Genomic DNA, 25,012 nt, shown 5'->3' with positions numbered 1-25,012 from the left:
CTGCATCCAGGTGGATTCCAGCAGCCAATATTCCTTTGAGGATGCGTGGGCAACTGGCGATGGCGACTGGTGCGTTAGAAACGCGACTATAGATATGGTTATTGAAGTAAAAATTGTAAAATTATAGTATATGTTTACCAATAGAGCAGTGATTTTCCCTCTTGGCTGTCATTAATACATGAAAATCAGTGATTTTACCATTTTTTGGGGGCCAGTAACTCACACAGAGGAATTTCTTATTTGCAACAGTAAAATTCTAGGATGCTAGTGATATACACAGAACAATGACTCAACCCCTGTATACCAATTAACAGGTGCTTGTTTGTAAGTATTAGTACACACATGTTCTGCTGTCTATATTGTTTGACATTGTTCTATCCAATGCCAAAGTTCTTTACTTTAGCATGCAATGGTTTAACCCCTTTGTACCAATACATAGATCATCTATTTTTCTCCCGCGACTTACTAAACAGAGCAATCATCTAACCCTTTATGTCAGCATCACAAATAGATCAGATATTTAAAATTACGCATTTGCATCATTTAATGGGACATGGAACTAATTTTTCTTCTTTGATTCAGATAGAGCATACAATTTTAAACAACTTTCCAATTTACTGTATGTCTATTCTCTAATTTGCTTTCATCTCTTGGTATCCTTTGTTGAAAAGCATATCTAGATAGACTCAGGAGCAGCAGTGCACTACTGGGAACAGTTGCTGATTGATGGCTGCACATATATGCCTCTTGTATTGTTTCACCTGATGTGCTAAGCTAATTACCAGTAGTGCATTTCTGATCTTTCAACAAATTATACCAAAAGAATGAAGCAAATTTGATAATATAAGTAAATTGGAAAACTGTTTAAAATTGTAGGGATCATGAAATAACAATGTTGGGTTTTATGTACTTCTAAGCATTCTGCTGTCTTCAATATTATATGATCCCATGCTCCCAAAAAGCTTATTTATAAACAGCTATATACCTATAAAGGATAAAAATTTCAGTAACCTCTCAATACAATCTTACATCTAGAGCGTTGCAACCCAAGGCTTGGGAATGAAAAATACATGTGTGTGTGAGGGAGGCGCTAATAAAAGCTCTAAGTGTTAGAAACTATGAGACAAGAGAATTGGAACTAAAACAGGCATTGTTTATACCCTGTATATAAAATAAGGTGCAGATATTTACGTATAGAATAACCTGGATACACTCTATCACTTTCAAAATAGGAAATAAAATGGGAAACAAGATGGTATATTCACAATTTTACTAATAAGACAACATAAAAACAAATCAATACCTCATGAAAACAAATAGTAAAACTTACAAATAAAATACATATATATTGAGAGTGTGAACTAGCATAGTAAACAGTCTCTAATAAATGACCCACAAGTAAAAACTGAGTTGATATAAAAAGCTTAGCAATCTATAGTAATAGGTTGAGAGATCCCAGATAAATTTTATGCATATATGGTATAAACGCAAACTGGATAGGATGGCAACAAAAGTTTTCCACTGCGATCTCTATATGAAGTCTTGATGTGTAAAAAAGAAGGTTACAGTCTTACAATATCGTGTGCCAAGTTTTCCTCTTAGTGCAACAATGTGTCGAATAGTATGTGTCAATCTTTATTTTACCGTACTTTTCCAAATACCTCTTTTAACCCAGCAATTTCTTTAGGTAAAATAGTAGTGGCCAGCCACTATTTTACTATAAGGTGTTCCGTGCTTGGGAAAGTGTTTAGACACTATATAACAATAGGCAGATAGATAAAAAAAATCCGTACCTTAAAGTGAGTCTCTCTTAGCCCGCTATGCAGGTAATCTCACCCTTTTCTTGTGTGTGGTAGGATTCTGAAATACTTCCGAGGTTGATGCTTCTGCTAATAGTTGTCGCTTATCCCGGTTTCTTCAAACTTGTGCAAGTTACCAAACAACTGGTTGCAACCTCCTGCACTTAGTACTCCAGTGTATGCAGGGGGGGGGGCGATCAGATCTCCAAACTTATTTCTTGGCGACAGCGGAAGGTAAAAATTCACCTCTGGGCGGCAGAATCAAGGAGGAAAAATATCTCTTACAATGAACAACTCTAACACAGCTTCTACGCGTTTCACCCTAAGTTGCTAAATCCAATCCGCCTATGAACTAAATCAGTTACAATATATAACAATTGGATAGCACACAAACTCGAACTTAATCAACTCGCGGCACTGATAACAGGTTTTATTATTACACAACTTTATGGTACTCATTTTACCGACCTCAGAAGGATGAAAGGCTGAGTGGACCCTGCCGGGATCAAACCTGCAACCCTTGGGTTGCCACATATCTCTGTAACAGAGAATTAGCACAAGCTATCTGTACAGCTTATAGATATCTGTGTGGATTTCTTCTAAAATTAATGATGGGGAAATAATATCCCAATTATAAATGTTGCATCTATAAAAAAAAAAAAAATATAGGAATAAAATATCTTCTTTCAATATTAAAAGTATGTGTTCATTGTTTATGCAAAAACTATAGCTAAAATACCTACACACAAACACACACACACACATATATATATATATATATATATATATATATATATATATATATATATATATATATATATATATATATATATATATGCATAAAACATTTTCTATTTATTCCAAAATTACCTAAAGCAACATTTCACACAGCATTATGGCCTAGAGTATGAGTGGAGAGGTAGCTTGTGTTTCTGCTCGCACGTTCACTCCACAAGACTTCAGATTTTTGTGCATCGGGTATTGAGAATATTACAAGTTGAAGGTAGAAATTTTTCACTCGTGCCCTAACCCGACACAAGCAAAAAGCTGAACTTCGAATATCGCAACCGCATTAACGTATTTCTCCATAGACTTCAATGGAGTGTGAAAAGTGGAAAGAAACCTAACACTCAACAAGTCATGCAAACCTGATCGCATTTTCTCAAGTGCGCCCACCTTACATGAAATATGAATATTTCACATTACAATATGTTCTATTTATTCATAAATAAATAAATATATATATATATATGATTTTTTTTTTGGTAAAATATATGTCTATACCTATATATATATGTAGATGTATATATATATATATATATATATATATATAGGTATATATGTGTATATATACATATAAATATCTATTTTAAATACATAGAATATATTCTGCTTTCTGAAGAACATTGGAATGTTAAATATTTAGAGTAAATGCATAGTTAAAACCTTTATTAAATCTGAATATTGCATAAATATGTTTTTTTTCATGTTTTCATCTACTTGACTTCAAAGGGCTCCAATATATTTGACTGTATTTGTATACATATGTATTATGTGTTTATATGTGTATATACAGTATGTTTGTAAATACATATATACACACATATAAGTACATATGAATACACATATATACACAAATATACAGTATGTTTATATATATATATATATATTATATATATACACATACGTACATGCATGCATACATATCTATGCATGTATCTACCTTTGCACCTGACACCTCATAACTTTGAGCCCTTATAACTTTTTTATGCAATTTTTTTTTAAATAATATTTATCAGACAGTTATTATGAGTGTAACTGTACTTTAAATTATATATATATTTTTGTAACTTTTTTGTCTCCTGTAACAGTTAACCAGCGCTCTGAAGTTGCGCTAACCCGACACACGTTAAATTCAACTGCACCCTAGTGAACATGTTTTTTTTTCCATTTGTAATAGGTGCACTACTTCTGATGCACCAGGATAAACCCCTTATCGCTCACATACAATAATTAGCTCGCAACTCAACTCTGAGGAAGAAGTAGTAACACTGATCCTTTGAAACGCATAAGGGAATTTATTTTAACGAGGCACTTGTAAGTGCATGTTTTTATCACAAACACACGTTTGTGTAGACATGTCCAGGATTTATAAGATACCTACCTGGCATGACAGATTGTTTCAAGCTGAACAGGAACTATTGGGACTATTGATCATCTGTTTCCCTTTGAACATCTATTGGGTCTTGAGATTATTTATGTACATACCATACCTCATATTGTTTGAGGTTTCACCACATGAGTGTGTTTCCATCGATTGTTATGATTACGTATTAATGTTACAGTATTACACAATTCTTTATTTTCTTTTATTTCTCATTTATATGATCGCCTTTCGTCCAATGAGAGGATATTTTCATATCGGGTTAGCACAAATGAGAATATGCAGTCGTGTTTTCTGTGAGAGTGAGGTGTTTTTTCCACTTTTCATGCTCCTTTGATTTCTATGGGGGAATACGTGAACGTTCACGTAATATTCTAACTTTGGATTTTTGTGCTAGTTGAGTTACCCCGCAAGTGCATAATCTGGCCCTGTGTGTTGACCAAATTCTGTCTCAAATTTGTTTACTTAATCAAAAGACTTAATCAAATTTTTAAAAAACGGGCACTTTAGCATCAGAATTGACATTCACTTTAAAATAATCTCGTATGACACATTTTAGAGAAAAGCCACCTGTATCTTCAAATTTCTCAAGTAAATACTGCAATACCAAAACATTTTGAGTTATGAACATATTATAAAAAGGGTCAACTGAGGTAAAACAGTGTGTGAACAAAAGTGTAAAAAAAAGCTTATAAGTATTTTAATAACATTCCCAAAAATCTGCAAAATTACTTACACTTCAGTGTTGCCAAGTGTAGCCTGCTCCACTTTCCTTATCAGTGTACTACTCTAAACCTTGTGGTTTCATATAACAAAGTGTGCACATAATGATAAGAAAACTATTGTTTGTTGCTAAGAGGCTTGCTCGTTTCCATGGGGATAATGTCACATGCTTGTGAAAGATTCAGCATTATACTCTGCACTGCTTTAGTCAGGTGCCATGTGACTCTGCCTCCTACCATGCACGTGAACGAATGCATTCTGCAGAAACTATCGCCTATATAGCACCTTCTATATATGGAAATGCCCAGGGGGGAGCTTGCTGCAAAAAAAAAACTATGCCTGAATTAAAGGGGTTAATGGAGGTTAAAACAGAAACCTTTTTGAAGGTAAGCTTTGGCTGCATTATATATTTAGAAACTTATGTTAATTCATACTGTTTTATGTGCCTTTAAAGTAACAGCTGAAAAAATTGGAATATAGATACCCATAACAGCATTTAAGACTCCTCCCCTCAGGAACAGAGTGCTGTTATGTGTATTTCTTTTCCATTGCTCTTAGGTGTTAGTATAATATAATTGCTACAGTGCACCTCTCCCAAATCATGAGATAAAAATGAAAAACAAAAAAACTTATATAATTTGGTATCGGTGTGAAAGCTTTAATATTAGATGTGGAAAATAAAATATGGAATAAAGGAGTATAATTGGTAACTCTGTGCTGTTGACACCAAAATATTACGTTCTCAGTCAGACTTTTGCAAGTAAAACAAAACAGGTTTAAATGCACAAGAGAATTTATTGCATCAGAAAAGAAAATACATCTTCACATTCATTTAATGTTTCCGAAAGTAAAGTGATTGGTGTTTTTTTCCCAAAACGCAGATAGGTTCTTCTTAAATGATATCCAAAACTGATGATCTTGTTGTTTATTTAATTCAATTTCTGCTCAACTTCCTCTACTCTCGATGACACAACCTTGCCATCAACCACCTCCTCAACAATGGTTTTTACCTTTCTGGTTTTTGTTGGGTCTAAACAATAAGAAAAATGATTTAGATGTCAAGGCACCCATACATATGTCAGATAGCTAATAGATAGATATATAGATAGATGATAGCTAGATAGATAGAAAGATAGATAGATAAATGATAGATAAATAGGATAGATAAATAGATAGATGATAGATAGATATTACATTTAATCTTTATTATCTTTATTTGTAAGGCACAGATTATGCAGCTCAATAGAGGGAGCACAACAAAAAGCAATACAAAACAGGGATAAGCAGGCTAAGACATAAAGATTATTTATATATATATATATATATAGATAGATAGATAGATAGATACATTTAATGTATCAGTACGTTTGATCTTGCTCTTTTATCTAACAAACACATTTCTCTAAATGTTTCTATTCAGTTTATAATATTTGTTAATCCAGTATCCACAATTCAAGTTTAAGTTTTATAATGACTAGCAAATGAACATTTTTTTTTACCTCTTTTGGAATCCACTGAGGATGTTGATGATGTCTGTGTGACTGTCTGCTGTGAGGAAGATGAAGACTTACTGGAGAAGGAAGACAGCCTGTAGATGACACATGTAAAATTAATATTTCATCTTGTGAAGGTTATTAATAAAAGTGAGCTCTGGTATCAATAAGAAATGTGACAGCATAACATTTTGCAGTACAGAAAGTCATTATTATTATTATTTCTGTAAGTATCCAGAATATTCAGCAGTATAATACAGGGGTATGTTGTGGTATGTTACAATGAATCATGTCCTGCATTAAAGAATAAATAAAATAAAGACTTATCAGCTCCAGTATGGCTATACATGGCTATATTCATGTGAAAAAAATAAATACATTTAGTTGATTTTTTTTTACTGCATTTTGAGTTTTTGAAAGCACTAGCGAATAAAAATACATTTTAAATAAGGGTTCATATTGAAATGTATTTTTAATTATAAATTTAAGAATTTTGCAGTACATCAGCAGAAAATGCAACATATTTGCAAGTATCTCATGCATCCTTATTTAAATACTGTGCCAACTCAGAGAATAAGCAGTGACATGTAGTGTGTCAGTTATTAATGAATTGATGTCTTATACGCTGCACCTGATTCACTGAGCAGGTGTTGTGTTTAAATGCTGGTGCACTACGTGCACAACATATGTGTGTATGCTACTGAAGGAAGGCAATAGCTTTTTATTTAAATTTTTACAATTATGTCCCTTTAATCATAGAGGAATAATAGTATGCTCAGCAGTTCTATAACTTACGTGCAAGCTGTAGGGTCCTGCACCCCTCAAAACATGTCCAAATAAATGCAAATAGCAGCACTGCAAAATATCTTCCAAAAAATCTTTTTATTTCAGCATAGAGGATAAAAATACAGACCAGGTTTCGAGTCTTACACCCTAAGTCACGTTGGGTCTTACACCCTTAGTCATGTCTAAGACATGACCAAGGGTGTAAGACCCAAACCGTGGTCTGTATTTTTATCCTCTATGCTGGAATAAAAAATACAAATAAACAACGTCCCCTTTGAATGTCTAAGACATGACCAAGGGTGTAAGACCCAAACCGTGGTCTGTATTTTTATCCTCTATGCTGGAATAAAAAATACAAATAAACGACTTCCCCTTTGAATGTAGTTTTCATACATTTGTTCACCTCTAATCTTAACATAATACGTTTGCTATTGAGGCCTGGATACTGGAAAATTCAATCTAATAGATAATACTTTAATTTTTATAGCTATATAGTTTTACTTACCCCAGCTCTCCTTCAAGAAGGCGACGGTATGTTTCAATTTCCATCTCCAATCTGGTCTTGATGTCTAGGAGCTGTTGATATTCAAGGTTCAGTCTTTCCATGTCTGATCTGATCTGTAGCAACTGCTCTTCTAAACTGCTGATGGAAACCTGTATCTGCTGCAGCTGTAAACCGTAGCGGCCTTCTGTCTCTGCTAGAGTGTCTTCCAGGGATTTTTTCTAGTGTTGTGTGAAAAATATACTTTATTAAAATATACTTTAACTAAAGTCAACATTTTTCTTTCATAATTCAGATAGAGGATACAATTAAAAAAAACTTTCTAGTATACTTCTGTTATCAAATTGGGCACTATCTTTATATATGCACACTTTCTGATGCACTGGCTCCTACTGAGCATGTGCAAGAATTCACAGTCTATACATATGACTCCTATATTAAATGATGACTGTGACATGATACAAGGGTGCGTGACATGAAAGAAATGTCAAATGTATCAGAAAAGTATGCACTGCTCACAATTCAGATTGTTTTAAATTTTTACTATGCATTTGTAGATTCTGCAATTTTACTGTATTTAATAGTCCTTTAAACACCCGTGTAAATGACTGTACTAAATGCACAAAAATACTTGTAATATAACAAATCTGTTTTCTAATGTTTGTTTTCCACTGTTAAATAAATTTAGCTAAATATTTATTACACTTAAAACTTACCATTGCCAACTGCGACTGTAGTTCAATTTCCAGGCTCTGTAGCGTACGTCTCAGGTCAGAGATTTCGCTTTTGCTTGTTTGCACCTGTTCTACGCCAGCCGAAATTTCCTTCTTTAGCTCATTGCTCTAAAATAGCAAAAAAATTAATAAAAACATTGTAAAAAGGTTTTCAGTAACTGCACAAGTCCTTTTTTTTATTATTTAATATATAGCAATTCAATGTAGAAAATACTAGAATATTTTCAAGCCATGCATATTATTTTAGGAAGCATAATTTACAAACTCTATGAAGCGGGCCACTTAGCATGTAAATATGTTGTCCCTTGCCATTAGACATATATAAAGTGATTTGTGTTTTGTGTGATTTTACACTTGCATATGCCCATTGCAGTTTCATTCAGTTCAGATTTGATGCACTTAGGATTTTCTGTTTCAGTTATTGGATATACCTTGTTTTTTTTTTTTGACATAAAATTTTTATTGAGGCGTTGAGTGAAAACAATACAATAGAAAGTATGTCCAGGCACGGAACAAAAACAATATAGGGACTGATACAATTCACATATTGAAAGCAGACAGGAGTTATAACTCTGGTGTATCAATGTAATATTTGTTGTCTTAGTAACTAGGCCAAAGTAGTGCAGCTTTGAGTATAAAGTGTAAAATTTAAAACTATATTTATGAAATAGATGTGACTGGGACATATAGGAAAGGAGCCTCATTTTTTTTTATAACAGGTAACAAGTGGTCTCTACCCTCAAGATAAGAGGTATTCTAAGAGCTGAAAATGGTGAGAGGTAGGGAGCTGGCTTTTGTTAGGCCTCCCGTAGGCCTAAATGTATGGGGGGGGGGGGGTGGGGAATACAGCGGACAAGAGCCGCTCGCAACAAAGGGGAGAGGGGAGGACGGAGCTAGTTAAAGTGTTATGAAGGTACAGACTACATGGCTAAATAGAATGGAGTGGAATCCCAAAGCCTCTAAGTGCACACCTAGTGGGGTTATTTTTAAACTACGCCTCTAGTAAATGAAAGCTAGGGTATGTGAAAGTAAGGGAAGCGTCACAGAGAGGATACAAGTGGGGTGGGGATAGTTATATTCACAAGATGTAGACTACAGGGCTATTTAAAAATAATATAAGATTGGGTCTCAGGGTTTACGAGTAAACTTCTAGTGGGGTTATCTTCCATCTGCGTCCTTAACATATTAAGGCTAGGGCATGTAAAAATAAGGGTAACTACCCAGAGAGGGTGTAAACGGGGGGGGGGGGTGGAATTATATATAACCGGATATACCTTGTTTTAAAACATTATGGGGTCAATCACAATTATGTAGAAAATGTTATATAATAATTTTCTATAAAATGTGTCATTAAAGTCTAAGGTGATGTTTGTAGATAAATCATTTGATAAACATGTCTTTAGGACTGTGATTGATCCCTATATTTGATAGGTCTGCTTAGAAACCCCAGTATTTTTTTTACATATCTTTGTGTTTATAGTTGCATATTCCTTTTTATAGTCCTATAGATTAAAACGTTCTTCCTCTAGGAGATATAGAACGGTATAATGCTTTACCTTTTGGTTGAACCAAGCTTCTGCTTCTCGGCGGTTCTTCTCAGCCAAAGCTTCATAGTCCGCTCTCATGTCATTCAGCAGTTTAGTCAGATCCACACCTGGAGCAGCATCCATTTCTACATTGACCTGTCCAGCAGCACTGCCCTTGGCAACACTTATCTCCTGAGAAATTGAAAAGAAGACATTGGTCAGTACTAAAATGATCAAAGATCATGTGGAATATTTCTTGGTGTTTAATGTCACTGAGGTATTGTTAAACAAATGTATAAATGTCATATCTGAATTTTAGATCCCCTTGTGCATATTAAAGCAAAAAACTTTTTCTTCACCTATAATTATTTTTCTATTCTCATTATGAGCATTTAGCAGCACATATAATGCCCTGGACAGTACAATATACCCCTAATCTTAGCATAGATGTAACTCATTTAAAAAAAATATTTGTTTGCATATCCTTTGCTCTAGCATTACAAATGGAGAGGTGAATTGAGACAAAATAATGGATTTCAATAAGAAAGTCTAGGGATAAATAGTAGAAAATAATGACCCCCACAAAAGAAATACCCCAGCATAAATATGTACATTTTTAGCAACTTATGCTAACACACCACATTTTTAAGACCAACCCTAACCCAGCTCACCTCCTCATGGTTCTTCTTGAGGTAAGCCAGCTCTTCAGAGAGACTCTCAATCTGGATCTCTAGGTCACCTCTGGACAGGGTCAGCTCATCCAGGACTCTGCGCAGGCCAACGATGTCAGCTTCGACACTCTGGCGAAGGGCCAGCTCATTCTCAAATCTTAAGAGGAAAAGCAACTTTAAATTAAATTCAATAAAAGGGACAGTCTAGTCAAAAATAAAGTTTCATGATTCAGATAGGGCATGTCATTTTAAACAACTTTCCAATTTACTTTTATCATCAATTATGCTTTGTTCTTTTGGTATTCTTATTTTAAAACTAAACCTAGGTAAGCTTATATGCTAATTTCTTAGCTCTTGAAGGCCACCTCTTATCTGAATGCATTTTTACATTTTTTTTCCACAACTAGAGGGCGCTAGTTCATGTATGCCATTTAGATGGCATTGTGCTCACGCCCATGGAGTTACCTAAGAGTTAGCACTGATTGGCTAAAATGCAAGTCTGTCAAAAGAACTGAAATAAGGGGGCAGTCTGCAGAGGCTTAGATACAAGGTAATCACAGAGGTAAAAAGTGTATTAATATAACCGTGTTGGTTATGCAAAACTGGGGAATGGGTAAGAAAGGGATTATCTATCTTTTTAAACAATAACAATTTTGGTGTAGACTGTCCCTTTAAGTCTCCATGTACAAAGCAAACCAAGTTTACAGCTATGAGAGATATATTAAAATTTTAGGTTATTATTGAAAAAATAAATATTGCAAGTAAAGCACATAATAAAAATATATATTCTAAATATAATTTTCTTTTATCATAATATTTCCTATTTAATTTTTATTTATTTTTATTGGTAGTTTTATGTTGTAATTAATAAGTGGAACTGTTTATAGTTGTTAACAGTAGACACATATTTGTACTAGGTCCATCCAACTTACTTCAGCCTGAAGTCATCAGCAGCTAGTCTAGCATTGTCAATTTGCAAGACAACACGGGAGTTATCAATTGTGGCAGCAAGGATCTGCAGAAAAGAAAACAAAAACACATATGTTTGCAAATTAGTTATACAAGATATCAGAATATTGCAACAGTTTAGCTATAATACAAACATAGGTTTTAAATCATTAAAGGGGTAGGAAAGTCAAAATTAAACTTGCATGATTCAGATAGAACATGTAATTTTAAGACACTTTTAAATTCACTTTTTTTTTCAAATGTGCTTAGTTCCCTTGTTGAAAAAGAATACGCACATATCATAAACCAGTGGGAGTTGCTGCTAATTGGTGCCTGCACACATGTGTCTCTTGTGATTGGCTAACTAGATGTGTTCAGCTTCCTGCCAGTAGTGCAATGCTGTTCCTTCAGCAATGGACAACAAGAGAATGAAGCAAATTTGATAATAGAAGTAAATTGGAAAATTGTTTAGAATTGTGTGTTCTATCTGAATCATAAAAGAACATGTTTAGGTTTACTATCCCTTTAAAGGAATAGTCTAGTCAAAATTAAACTTTCATGATTCAGATAGAGCATGCAATTTTAAGCAAATTTCTAATTTACTTCTATGATCAAATTTTCATTGTTCTCTTGCTATCTTTATTTGAATGTAAGCTTAGGAGCTGGCCCACTTTTGGTTTAGCACCTGGGTAGCGCATGCTGATTGGTGGCTGCATTTAGACACCAATCAGAAAGTGCTACCCACGTGCTGAACCAAAAATGGGCTGGCTCCTAAGCTTAGATTCTTGTTTTTTTTTCAAATAAAGATACCAAGAGAACGAAAAAAAAATTGATAATAGGAGTAAATTAGAAAGTTACATAAAATTTCCTGCTCTATCTGAATCATGAAAGTTTAATTTTGACTAGACTATCCCTTTAACCAAAACCTAGATAATTGCATTTATCAGTTAATTTTTTATTCAAACAAATTGCTAGTCTTGTTTTGTAAAACATATTGAAACTTTTTTTTTCCCTATACAAGCAGGTCCATGTATCTTATTAGGCAATGTAGACAACTGCCTAAAGGTACCTGCACACAAAGGGGACCCTGGTTATGTTAACATGCAAACACTCCCCAATATGTTACATTATCAAAATGAAGCAAGCTGTGTTTAATACTTATAGACCATTTTAAACATAAATATTGTAAGAGACCATTATAGTTACATTATGGAGCCAGAGTGAAGGCATCAGAGTAATTAGTACCCAAGGGTGCTTATTTCTTTACTGTCTCCATTCTTAAATAACACATGCAGTGGCTTGCCGCTTTTAAGATAGTATATAGGGTGTTTAAGAAGAAAACATCTTGAAGACATAAAATATATAAATATAATCTACTATAAAAATAGCGCATTACTTTTTACATCATATATTTTTTCACATGCAAAATTTACATTAAAAACATCAGGAAGGAGATCATTTTTACCTTGTTCCTCAGATCTTGAATGGTTTCATAATATTTACTGTAATCTTTGCCGGATGCACTGGCACCAACACTAAGTTGCTTCTCGTACCACTCTTTGATCTTTAGCTCAAGGTCCGCATTGGCTGCCTCCAAAGCTCTCACTTTGTCAAGGTAAGATGCTAGACGGTCATTCAGGTTTTGCATAGTTTGCTTGTCACTTCCAGGATAGCTCCCAAAGTTGCTGCTAGATGCAGCCCCCCCAAAGCCTCCAGATGAACTAAGAGAAAAGCTAGCTCCAGAGCCTCCACCATAACCACTTCCTGCACCACCACCAAAGCCACTTCCTGAACCACCACCATAGCCACTTCCTACACCACTAGCAAAGCTACTGCCAAAGCTACTTCCTGCACTACCACCAAAGCCACTTCCAAAGCCCCCTCCATAACCACCAACAGAGTTGGAGCTAAAGGACAAAGAGCTGGAGCGATAGGATGACATATTGTATGGTTGGTGTGGCCTTCTGAATCAGAGATAGTGTATGAAACAGAAAATGTGGATGCAGATTTATCAGTTCAGCTGTCTCTTTATATACCAGCTTAAGATGGGTGTTTCCCTTAGAGATTGGTCCACTACCTAAAGAAAAATAGCCAGTTCGGCTTCAGTTACAAAAAGTGCAGAAAAGGAACCATTCCTTCACAGAAAATATGTTGCCCTGTGGGTATTTGCTGTATGTTGGTTAGAAACTGGGAGAGGCACATTCCTCTTTTGTTAAAAGGTTATCCCCCTCCCATATAATCACACTACCTCACCTTGAAACCTTATCTTGACCAGTCTAACTAACTCAGTCACAATTCATGTCTTCCTTATTCTGCAAAGTACTTTAATGACTTATATGACTCCTTGAACTCTTTTCTATTTTAACTATCTCATAAACTGATGGGTTTCTTACTTTCCTTTTTAGTTTCTCAGTCAAACACATTTTATAATTGCAATTATCAAACAGCACTAGTAAGGCCAAGGAAATTTTTACAAATTCTCATTAAGATCAATGACAGTTTTACAAATTTTAATATTTTTTTTATTCTTCTCTGTTTCACTTTCTTTATTTCTCCATCGCTTGCCAGACGTCCCTTACTTTAGATCCCTGGATACTAGTTTCTTCTGCATTATATCTAATAATATCTCTCTGCCAAGCACATAAGCTCTTCCTTGCAATTTAATATAATGTACTTGGTTTCACAATTATACAAAACTACTCCTGTATTTACTGATCTCACTGTGTCATTACTTTTCTCATTCTCCTGTCTAAGGCAATGATTCTTTTTAACTACAGTGTCAGGGCAATGTCACACGTAAGTAGGACTGAAAAACTCAAAACACAAGCTTGGTGTGATTGAAAGACACGCTCAAGTCAAGATTGAAATTTCATGATCAGATAGAGCACATGCAATATTCAACAACTTTCCAATTTACTTCCATTAATAAAAAGTGCACAGTATTTTTATATTTACACTTTTTAAGTCACCAGCTTCTATTGAGTATGTGCAAGCATTCACAGAATATACATATATGCATTTGTAATAGGCTGATGGCTGTCTTATGGTACACGAGGAGTGGAAATAGACAAACTTTGAAATTTGTCAGAAAAAACTACTCATTTGAAGTTCAGACATAGGGGCCGATTTATCAAAGCGTCAATCTCGGTGCATTAGCTGGAGTCAATACATTCGCCAAACATTGCTGACGCAAATCTACATACGACTGCCTTATTTATCAAAACGTCTGTCAAAAACAAGCGCATCAAGTACGGCGCAATGAGCATCGGACTGTTGATAAATAAGAGTCATCAATGTCGCGGATATTCAGTTTTTTCCCAACTTTATTTATAACATTTCATTACTGTCCATGATTAAGCACATTTCTCTAAAGCTAATCTTTTATTTTTCCTCTGTTAATGTCTAAGAAATAGCTAGATTTATACCTGAACAAACTAATAACTCATAGAAAGAAATGTTTCTATTTATTTGTTATAAAAAAATCTGATATATATTTTCACATAAATTAATGTGTATTTGTATTTCTATAAATCATGATATGCCTATATCCTGTATTAAATGATTATTGATGCTAGAATTTGTACATACAGTATATCTTTGCATATATATTTATGTGTTATGTCAGAAATCTTTTGCAAACATATTTAAATGTCCCTAAATTCATTTTTTTTTCTAAACAATGTTGTCTTTCATATCTCTGTGTATATTTATACTACTATATGTATATAGTGTAAATATATAATTATTCTGAGCAAGAATAATTGCGAATATAACATTTTAACTAGGGTATTATATGTATTTAATTTTTAAAAAAAGCTGGGACAGTTGTCTATGTGTAACCCTTCCTGATTGTAGTCTAGTTTTAAACACCACTCCTACACAGTTGTTAAGAAATGGGTTGGCATATAAAATGACATTTCTTATTGAAAATTAAATTCAAGAGAAGGAAGAAAAACACTGAAAATAGGATGACATTAAAAAGGTGATTTTAAATTCTGCTGTTTCTTATTAATGACAGTTTAATGTTATGTAGACTATACCTTTGAGCTATCAGTTTAAGATTATATTGAATCAAACATCATTTGATTATTAAAATCATCATCAATGTTTATCTTTAATACTAATTTCCCATATACATACTTTCAAAGTATAATACACAATGTAACAAATGGCACTTACAAGCGCTGATGAGTGATAAATGACTCAAGTATAGAGCAATTTGATTTGTTAGTGAAAGTATAACATGTATATTTAAATTAGATTTGCTGATTTCATTAATCACATGATTATGCATTTACCAATAAGTTGTGGAAAACTTTATTAACTTGCGTCTAGTTTGATGCGGAATTCCAGCGTATTATCAGTTGAAGCATTGATAAATCAGGCCCTAAGTGCTATTACATTGTCTTGTTATCATGCATTAGTTGATTATGCAATTCTACTTTATTTACTAGTCCTTTAACAAGTAATAAATAATAGAAGGGCAGTTTATGGCACATCAGGGTAGAGGTCTGGATAGGAATATTAATGAGATATAGATTAGAGCTCACTTATGTTTATTAATTTGACAAAGGTTTAGATAGAAAAGAAAAAGGGCTTATGTACCATGTGTTTTGACAGCTGTTGTGTTCTAGGAATGGAAATTAAATACACTTTTTTTTTTTACAGTATAGGATAACTTTGAAGATCCTGGTAAGTTTTAAAGTTTTCTAGACAGCTGTTTGAGGGATGTTGGTATTTTCAGTCCTGATAGACCCCCACTCACCATTTATTAAAATACACTCTGTCTTTATAACATATAAATTTCACTCTTATATACTAGGTATGTACTAATGTCTAATGAGGAGTGAAAGCTTATTATTAGGATAGTTTAGCACATACCTTTGCATGACACTTATATCTTAAATAGGCTGATTTACTGTCTGTTTGAAAGAGGTATGCTAGAATTGTGCTTTTTATGTGAATGTCTTAAATACTTAAGGCATTTTCTAAGCATATCTCCCTTTAATTGTAATAAGTACATGCCTACAAGACAATGTGAGGGCACTCCTTTGCCTTAGGCCTTCTCTAGTGTAAGGGGACAGTGGAATTCTGTTTTTGCAAGTTTGCAAAACTTGTATCTAAAAACAGGACATGCAGATATTTTATAATGTGTTAAAAAAAGGTAGAAATTAGCCTTTAGTAAATTGGAGAACAGGTTAGCCATGATGATGATTATTATCAGCATTCTTATTATTATTATTCATAATAATATTAATAATACAATGTTGCCATACACTGACCATGACTTACTGTTTGCTGAGTAAGACACACCATCCTTAACACCTCATTCATTTTTGCAAACGGCTCACATAAAGAAAAATCATATAACAACAATATAGTTTTCAAGCTATATGCATTCTTTACTAGAAGATTAGATTTCAACATATTCAATGGGGGTGTGGGCCAATGGAATTCACCTGGTCACGCATCCTAACCCTGTGCTGACAGATTATGTAGAAACAGGAATCTACAAAGATGTATGTAAAATACAGTGCTTAGTAATGCATCAGACTCATGGGCCGATATATAGAGCAAGCATGTCCAACCTTCCACAAGTAATGATAATTTGAGGTTATTTTTTCATGTGTTGAGGCAATTATCTCTTTCTCATGGATCCATGTTTATCAACATACAAAAAGACTGGTAAGATGTGACAGTAGACAACCTTGATAATAATATGTGAGTAAAAGCTATATATACACTATATATATATATATACCGAATATATGGAAAAAGTACCACTAAAGAAAGTACAACTAAAAAATGGGGCACTAAGCGCCCAGCGGGATCTTGGCCGTGGTCTAGTGAGAAGTCACAAATTGTTCCTAACAGTTGAGTGTCATTTGTAATCCCAGGTTCAGTGAAAATATGATGTAGAATTTCCAAGCGTAGAGTCCAATATAGTTATGTTATAGATGATCCCTCATTAGTGATGGTGTAGGAGAAAAAAAGGGGATGTGACTGAAAGCTCAAAAAATAGTGCAAAGTAGTGAGGAAAAAAAAGGATAATCCTTTAACAAAGGATAAAAATACAAAAATGTAAAATATGAAAAAAATTTGATTTTTTTTTTTTTTTAGCAGAAATTACCAAAAGATGTCATTGATGAAAAAAGATGAAAACATGTGTTGAAGTTAGGATGAATACATTTGCAGGTGCAATATAAGTCTAAGTGATGAAAGTTAGTGAATAAAAATTATTCTCAAGGTTCAGTTGGGTGTTGCGAGATTAGTGCAGCTGGGTGCTGCAGGGTTAGTGCTGCGACCACAGGTGGAAATCCAAAGATTTTAGTGGATGTTCTGCTCCTAGCTGGATTTATCTGTGAAAGATCTGCTCCTAGCTGGATTTATCTGTGAAAGATCTGCTCCTAGCTGGATTTAACCGTGAAAGATAATCAATATAGTGTAGTATGCTCAAAGTAGATATAGATGTAAAAATAAGGCTTACCAGATGCTTGGTCAGACCTCTGGTTAATTTTAAAATGTCCCCAATTTGCCCCCAAAGTAAAGCGTGTATTGCCTTTATTGAGTTAAAACATTTTTGCATTTTTTAATTCAAATAATAACTGTACAAAGCAGTTTTTAGGGGTTAAAGTGAGCGTGTCTGGGGAACTGAAAAGTGCCTTTACATTTGGGTGTAGGGGGACTCTGTTAAATGATACAGATATATATTTATGTGTTAATGTGTGTATATACACATATAAACACATAAATATATATGTATATATTCATATACTGTACATATATGTTTTAAATTTGCTGCCCATCGCTGCGCGACTTACCCCCTTCGCTGTGCTAGGTTCTCTGCCGTGTCTCATGGCATGAGAACGAGGCTCCCATTGGAGCTTATGGAAGCCCGCTCTCGCAAGCGCAAAGCTTCCCTGCAATGCAAGCACGATCTCGCGTGCGCTGTTATTACGAGTTTAGAGCAAATCTCAAGCTCATTAAAGCGACATTTTGCACTCCACTCATAAACTGGCCCTTAATGGGTTTTTTTTTTATGGGGTCAAAAGTGTCAAAAACAAAAGATAAGCTTTTAAACCCATTGGGTGAAATAGGATTTATTCAATTGGCAAATGAATTGCTAAATCACTACTGAATAGTAAAAACTATAAATTGTACATTATGGGGCCTATTTATTAAAGGTCTTGCAGAAATGATCCGACAGTGTGGATCAGATCCGCAAGACCTCGCTGAATGCGGAGAGCAATACGCTCTCCGCATTTAACATTGCACCAGCAGCTCACAAGAGCTGCTGGTGCAACGCCGCCCCCTGCTGACTCGCGTCCAATCGGCCGCCAGCAGGGAGGTGTCAATCAACCCGATCATACTCGATCGGGTTGATTTCCGGCGATTCCTGTCCGCCTGCTCAGAGCAGGCGGAGAGGGTTATGGAGCAGCGGTCTTTAGACCGCTGCTTCATAACTAGTGTTTCTGGCGAGTCTGAAGACTCGCCAGAAACACGGGCCCAGAAGCTCCTTACGGGCTTGATAAATGGGCCTCTTAGTTTTCAAGGGACTAGTTTCAAACGACTTCAAATTTTGTTTTGCAATATATAATTAAAATAAATGCAATATAAATATGCAGAAAATTATAACCTTTAAAAATGATATACTTGCCATATTAAGATGTGACAGGAGATCATATTTTTATGGCGATTTATTTTTTATGGGATGTTACTAAGTGCAATCATTTAAAGGATTTTACAGCATTTAAATTTTAGCTTATGCTATAAAACCTGCAGCCAAGTAAGTTTAAGCTTCTAATTAGTCATTAGAGAAATCTTCCATAAACTGTAATTTAAAGTTTGTGTATTACTTAAACAGATTAGTAGTAAATGCTATAATCTTTCATGTGCAGCCCATTATGTTGACCTATGGTGTAATTATTAGATGGAAAAAAGGTTAGATACATAAGTACAAATATGTTTGTTTTTTTAAAAAACATTTTATTTTTGATAAAAAATTGCAAAAAAAATACATTACTATTTCAAGAAATCAGTTACAATGTATTTTTGTTGCAATTTTCATTGGTACTATAAAGTAATTGCAATATTGCATTATGATCACTATTAAAGGGATAGTCTAGTCAAAATGAAACTTTCATGATTCATATAGAGCAGGCAATTTTAAACAACTTTCTAATTTACTCCTATTATCAATTTTTCTTGTAAGTTACTTAAAATTGCATGCTCTATCTGAATCATGAAAGTCTCATTATGACTAGACTATCCCTTTAAGGTTAAAGGGACGTGGAACACAAAACTTGTCTTGCATGATTCAGACGGAGTGTCAGTTTTTTTTTAAACCTTTAGTTCTATAATTAAATGTACTTGCTTATCTTGTAATCCTTTGTTGAAAATCAGGTAGGTATGCTTAGAACCCTTTACAGCACCTGTTTTACAGGTCTAGTTTTAATAGTGTTATATATTTGCAAGACCACTATAGAATCAGTGATTACACAAAATACTACCACTTGCATGCTACCTACATATGTCCTTTAACAAATACAATACAATGAAAATGAAACAAATTTGATAATAGAAATAGATTTAAAACGTGTTTTATGTTTATAAATGATATACTCTATCTGAATCATGAAGAATAAGTTGGGGCTTCCTGTTCATTTAATCACTTTCTTTAAATTTTGTTGCATTGGACTTAAAAATGCATTTCTAAAATAATATTATATGGTGATGGCATTTACAGACATAAATATAACTTAAATATCATTATTATTATTATTATTATTATTATTATTATTATTTATTTGTTAAGTGCTGTTAAAGGGACACTTTAAAATTGCATGTTCTATCTGAATCATGTAAACAACTTTCCAATTTATCTTTCCATTAATAAAATGTGTACAATCTTTTTATACTTACACTTTTTGAGTCACCGGCTTCTACTGAGGATGTGCAAGAACTTACAGAATATACGTATATGCATTTGTGATTGGCTGATAGCTGTCACATGATACAGGGGGAGTGGAAATATACATAACTGAAATTTGTCAGAAAAAAATCTACTACTCATTTGAAGTTCAGCCTAAGTGCTATTGCATTGTTTTGTTATTATGCATTTGTTGTTTATGCAAATCTACTGCATTTACTAGTCCTTTACATTCTATAGCAAGGGGTACAGTAGAAGCATACAATGATGCCATTGATCCAGGGTGAAAAAGAAATACAGATACATAAAACAAACACAACAAATCAGATTACTACAAGAGGAAGACGGCCTTCAAAGATAATTTTCTATTAACATAAAAAGGACCCTGAATCTATAGTGCTGGGATTTTTTAAAGCAGCTAACTCATATTTATTTCCTAGAATGAATGTTTTTTTTATATTTAGTTTATAATAGAAGATTTGTTCAAAAGTAAACAAGTTTGTAATAGGTTGCTCAAATTCCCTTTGCAGTATAACTAGTAACTCTAGTTAAACCTTGACAAACTAGAAGAATTAGTTTCTTTCACATGCATTTCAAGGGCGATTTTACATGGATTTTCTTAGAACTTTACCCAAGCAATATTTAGCCAAAACCAACACAATGGCAGATGACTACTTAATGCTTTTAAACAAAGTTATCTCTTTTTACCATTAATATAATTCCTTCACATATGTTCAATTAAATAATCAAATTAATGTAGAGATATACTGTAAACATTGGTTTAGCACTGTGAGTGTGTTCTGGAAATGGAGGGTTAACCGGAACAGATTTTTTTTTTTTAACAATACATTAGATAGGTGAAACTAAAATTTCTAAACATACATTATATTGCACTATTATATGAACAGTGCCTGGTATGCTGTGAAAAGTACTCCCTGGGGCATTACAGTGAAGTAGTCCCCATTAACAGCAATATATAGTAGCTTCCTTTTCTAGGACATCCATTAGAGTTACTGTTTTTTAATTGCATTAAATGGACATCAAACTGTTTGAAATTGTAATAAAAATTGTTAAATAAGAAAAAAACTTTGCAATATACTGTCATTTATTTTGCTCTTTTGATGGAAAAAAGTGCACACTGCAGACTTTGCAAGCCTGTGTTTTAAAGGATATTAAACACTCATGCACCTCCCTCTAATTATGGGTGCCTCCATTTTGGAACCTAGGTTACACTGCAGGTATCTGAAGGAGTTGCTGAACATGTGCAAACACATCAGCAATAGAATGATGTGAAAGCTATATTTCAACATGGCGGAACCCATGACTATAGGTTATTTGGTTATTATGTATTTAGTGCTTAATGTCCCTTTAAAGGGACATGGTTATTTGGTTATTATGTATTTAGTGCTTAATGTCCCTTTAAAGGGACATGAAACCCATATTTTTTCTTTCATGGTTTAGAAAGAGCATGCAACTTTAAACAACTTTCTAATTTACTTATATTTGCTTCATTCTCTTGATATCCTTTTGAGAAAGCATATCTAGATAGGCTCGGTAGCTGCTGATTGGTGGCTGCATATTGATGCCTTGTGTGATTGTCTCACCAGTGTGCATTGCTATTTCGGATACCTAAAGAATGAAGCAAATCAGATAACCAAAGGAAATTGGAAAGTTGTTTAAAATTGCATCCTCTATCTGAATCATGAAAGAAAAATGTTGGGTTTAATGTCCCTTTAATTGTCCTCAAAAGATGTGTTCAGATAGAGACTGCAAAACAATGATATATTTGTTAACACAATGACAGTAGCAAGTCTTGCCTACTGCATAAACAGGATAGATTAATTTTTCCTAATAAGTCACGTGTGTGGTGGGTGAAGTTTGGTCAATGAAAAACAATTGTTGGAGACATGGTGTCCATTTATTCAGATAGCTTTTAAATTAACCATTGGGTAAATCTATTGAAACACTACACATTTGTCTTGTAATTTAAAGGTGTTTTATGTCCCTTTAACCCCTTAGTGACCAGACCACTTTTCAATTTGTTGACCATCTGGGACCAAGGCTATTTTTGCATTTCTGCGATGTTTGTGTTTAACTGTAATTTTCCTCTTACTCATTTACTGTACCCACACATATTATATACTGTTTTTCTCGCCATTAAATGGACTTTCTAAAGATATGATTATTTTCATCATATCTTATAATTTACTATAAAAAAAATATAAAATATGAGGAAAAAATGAAAAAAAAATGCACTTTTTCTAACTTTGAGCCCCAAAATCTCTTACACATCTACAACCACCATAAAATACCAATGCTAAACAGTTTCTAAATTTTGTCCTGAGTTTATAAATACCCAATGTTTACATGTTCTTTGCTTTTTTTGCAAGTTATAGGGCAATAAGTACAAGTAGCACTTTGCTATTTCAAAACCATGTTTTTTCAAAATTGGCGATAGTTACATTGTAACACCAATATCTGTCATGAATCCCTGAATAACCCTTCAAATGTATATATTTTTTAAAAGAAGACAACCTAAGGTATTAAACTTGGGGTATTTTGACTTTTTTCATGCAACCATTTTACCACCAATCTATGCCAAAGTTTGGGGGGGAAAAAAAATAATTTGATTTTTTGACAAAATAGCAATTTAAGAATACATTTACTGATAATATTAAGGGTTACTGCCAAATAACACCCTCATATGTCTTCAGCAGCATCTCCTGGGTACAGTGATACCACCCATGTATAGGTGTGTCGGGTTCTCGGGGGGCTAAAAGCTCTTATTTTTAGGGAGCGCATTCCAGTTTTTCAACTTGGAATTTTCACATCGGTCATCATGCACCCATGTCCTATTTGGGACATTTCTGAAGCTGGTCAGTGGAATTTACCCCCATCAAACCATATATTTTTGAAAAGTAGACACCCTAGGGTATTTCAAATGCTTGTATTTTAACACTTTCCATGCACTAATTCAACCACCAGTCTTTGTCAAACTTTTGGGCAGTCATTATTTTGTGTTATTTTTCACACACATTGTACTTTAGGCATGGATTCTCAGTTCCTGTTATGTGTTACTACCAAAAAAAACCCTCAATATGTGTTCAACAACATCTCCTGAGTACAGTGATACCACCCATGTATAGGTGTGTCGGGTTCTCTGGGGGCTAAAAGGCCTTAATTTTAGGAAGCGCATTCCAGTTTTTCAACTTGGAATTTTCACATCGGTCATCATGCACCCATGTCCTATTTGGGACATTTCTGAAGCTGGTCAATGGAATTTACCCCCATCAAACCATATATTTTTGAAAAGTAGACACCCTAGGGTATTTCAAATGCTTGTATTTTAACACTTTCCATGCACTAATTCAACCACCAGTCTATGTCAAACTTTTGGGTAGTCATTATTTTGTGTTATTTTTCACACACATTGTACTTTAGGCATGGATTCTCAGTTCCTGTTATGTGTTACTACCAAAAAAAACCTCAATATGTGTTCAACAACATCTCCTGAGTACAGTGATACCACCCATGTATAGGTGTGTCGGGTTCTCTGGGGGCTAAAAGGCCTTAATTTTAGGAAGCGCATTCCAGTTTTTCAACTTGGAATTTTCACATCGGTCATCATGCACCCATGTCCTATTTGGGACATTTCTGAAGCTGGTCAATGGAATTTACCCCCATCAAACCATATATTTTTGAAAAGTAGACACCCTAGGGTATTTCAAATGCTTGTATTTTAACACTTTCCATGCACTAATTCAACCACCAGTCTTTGTCAAACTTTTGGGTAGTCATTATTTTGTGTTATTTTTCACACACATTGTACTTTAGGCATGGATTCTCAGTTCCTGTTATGTGTTACTACCAAAAAACCCCTCAATATGTGTTCAACAACATCTCCTGAGTACAGTGATACCACCCATGTATAGGTGTGTCGGGTTCTCTGGGGGCTAAAAGGCCTTAATTTTAGGAAGCGCATTCCAGTTTTTCAACTTGGAATTTTCAAATCGGTCATCATGCACCCATGTCCTATTTGGGACATTTCTGAAGCTGGTCAATGGAATTTACCCCCATCAAACCATATATTTTTGAAAAGTAGACACCCTAGGGTATTTCAAATGCTTGTATTTTAACACTTTCCATGCACTAATTCAACCACCAGTCTTTGTCAAACTTTTGGGTAGTCATTATTTTGTGTTATTTTTCACACACATTGTACTTTAGGCATGGATTCTCAGTTCCTGTTATGTGTTACTGCCAAAAAACACCTCAATATGTGTTCAACAACATCTCCTGAGTACAGTGATACCACCCATGTATAGGTGTGTCGGGTTCTCTGGGGGCTAAAAGGCCTTAATTTTAGGAAGCGCATTCCAGTTTTTCAACTTGGAATTTTCACATCGGTCATCATGCACCCATGTCCTATTAGGGACATTTCTGAAGCTGGCCAATGGAATTTACCCCCATCAAACCATATATTTTTGAAAAGTAGACACCCTAGGGTATTTCAAATGCTGGTATTTTAACACTTTCCATGCACTAATTCAACCACCAGTCTTTGTCAAACTTTTGGGTAGTCATTTTTTTGTGTTATTTTTCACACACATTGTATTTTAGGCATGGATTCTCAGTTCCTGTTATGTGTTACTGCCAAAAAGCACCTCAATATGTGTTCAACAACATCTCCTGAGTACAGTGATACTACCTCTGTATAGGTGTGTTGGGTTCTCTGGG

General features: G+C 34.2%; 1 protein-coding gene across 1 annotated transcript; it reads right to left on the bottom strand.

Annotated features, from left to right (window-relative positions):
• Positions 1-5,461: 5,461 nt before the first annotated feature.
• Positions 5,462-13,357, bottom strand: LOC128645537 (keratin, type I cytoskeletal 47 kDa-like). The gene is made up of 8 exons (XM_053698585.1): positions 12,812-13,357; positions 11,331-11,413; positions 10,399-10,555; positions 9,758-9,919; positions 8,184-8,309; positions 7,471-7,688; positions 6,186-6,274; positions 5,462-5,716 (listed from the first exon to the last, which is right to left on the bottom strand). The coding sequence occupies exons 1-8, from the start codon at positions 13,286-13,288 to the stop codon at positions 5,616-5,618; spliced, it is 1,413 nt and encodes a 470-aa protein (XP_053554560.1). The 5' UTR covers positions 13,289-13,357; the 3' UTR covers positions 5,462-5,615.
• Between the last annotated feature and the right edge of the window lie 11,655 nt (positions 13,358-25,012).

This window comes from Bombina bombina, chromosome 1, assembly GCF_027579735.1.
Source record: "Bombina bombina isolate aBomBom1 chromosome 1, aBomBom1.pri, whole genome shotgun sequence".
Taxonomy (NCBI): Eukaryota; Metazoa; Chordata; class Amphibia; order Anura; family Bombinatoridae; genus Bombina; species Bombina bombina.
The sequence above is the reverse complement of the archived record's forward strand: the minus strand, read 5'-3'. Positions and strand labels throughout refer to the sequence as shown.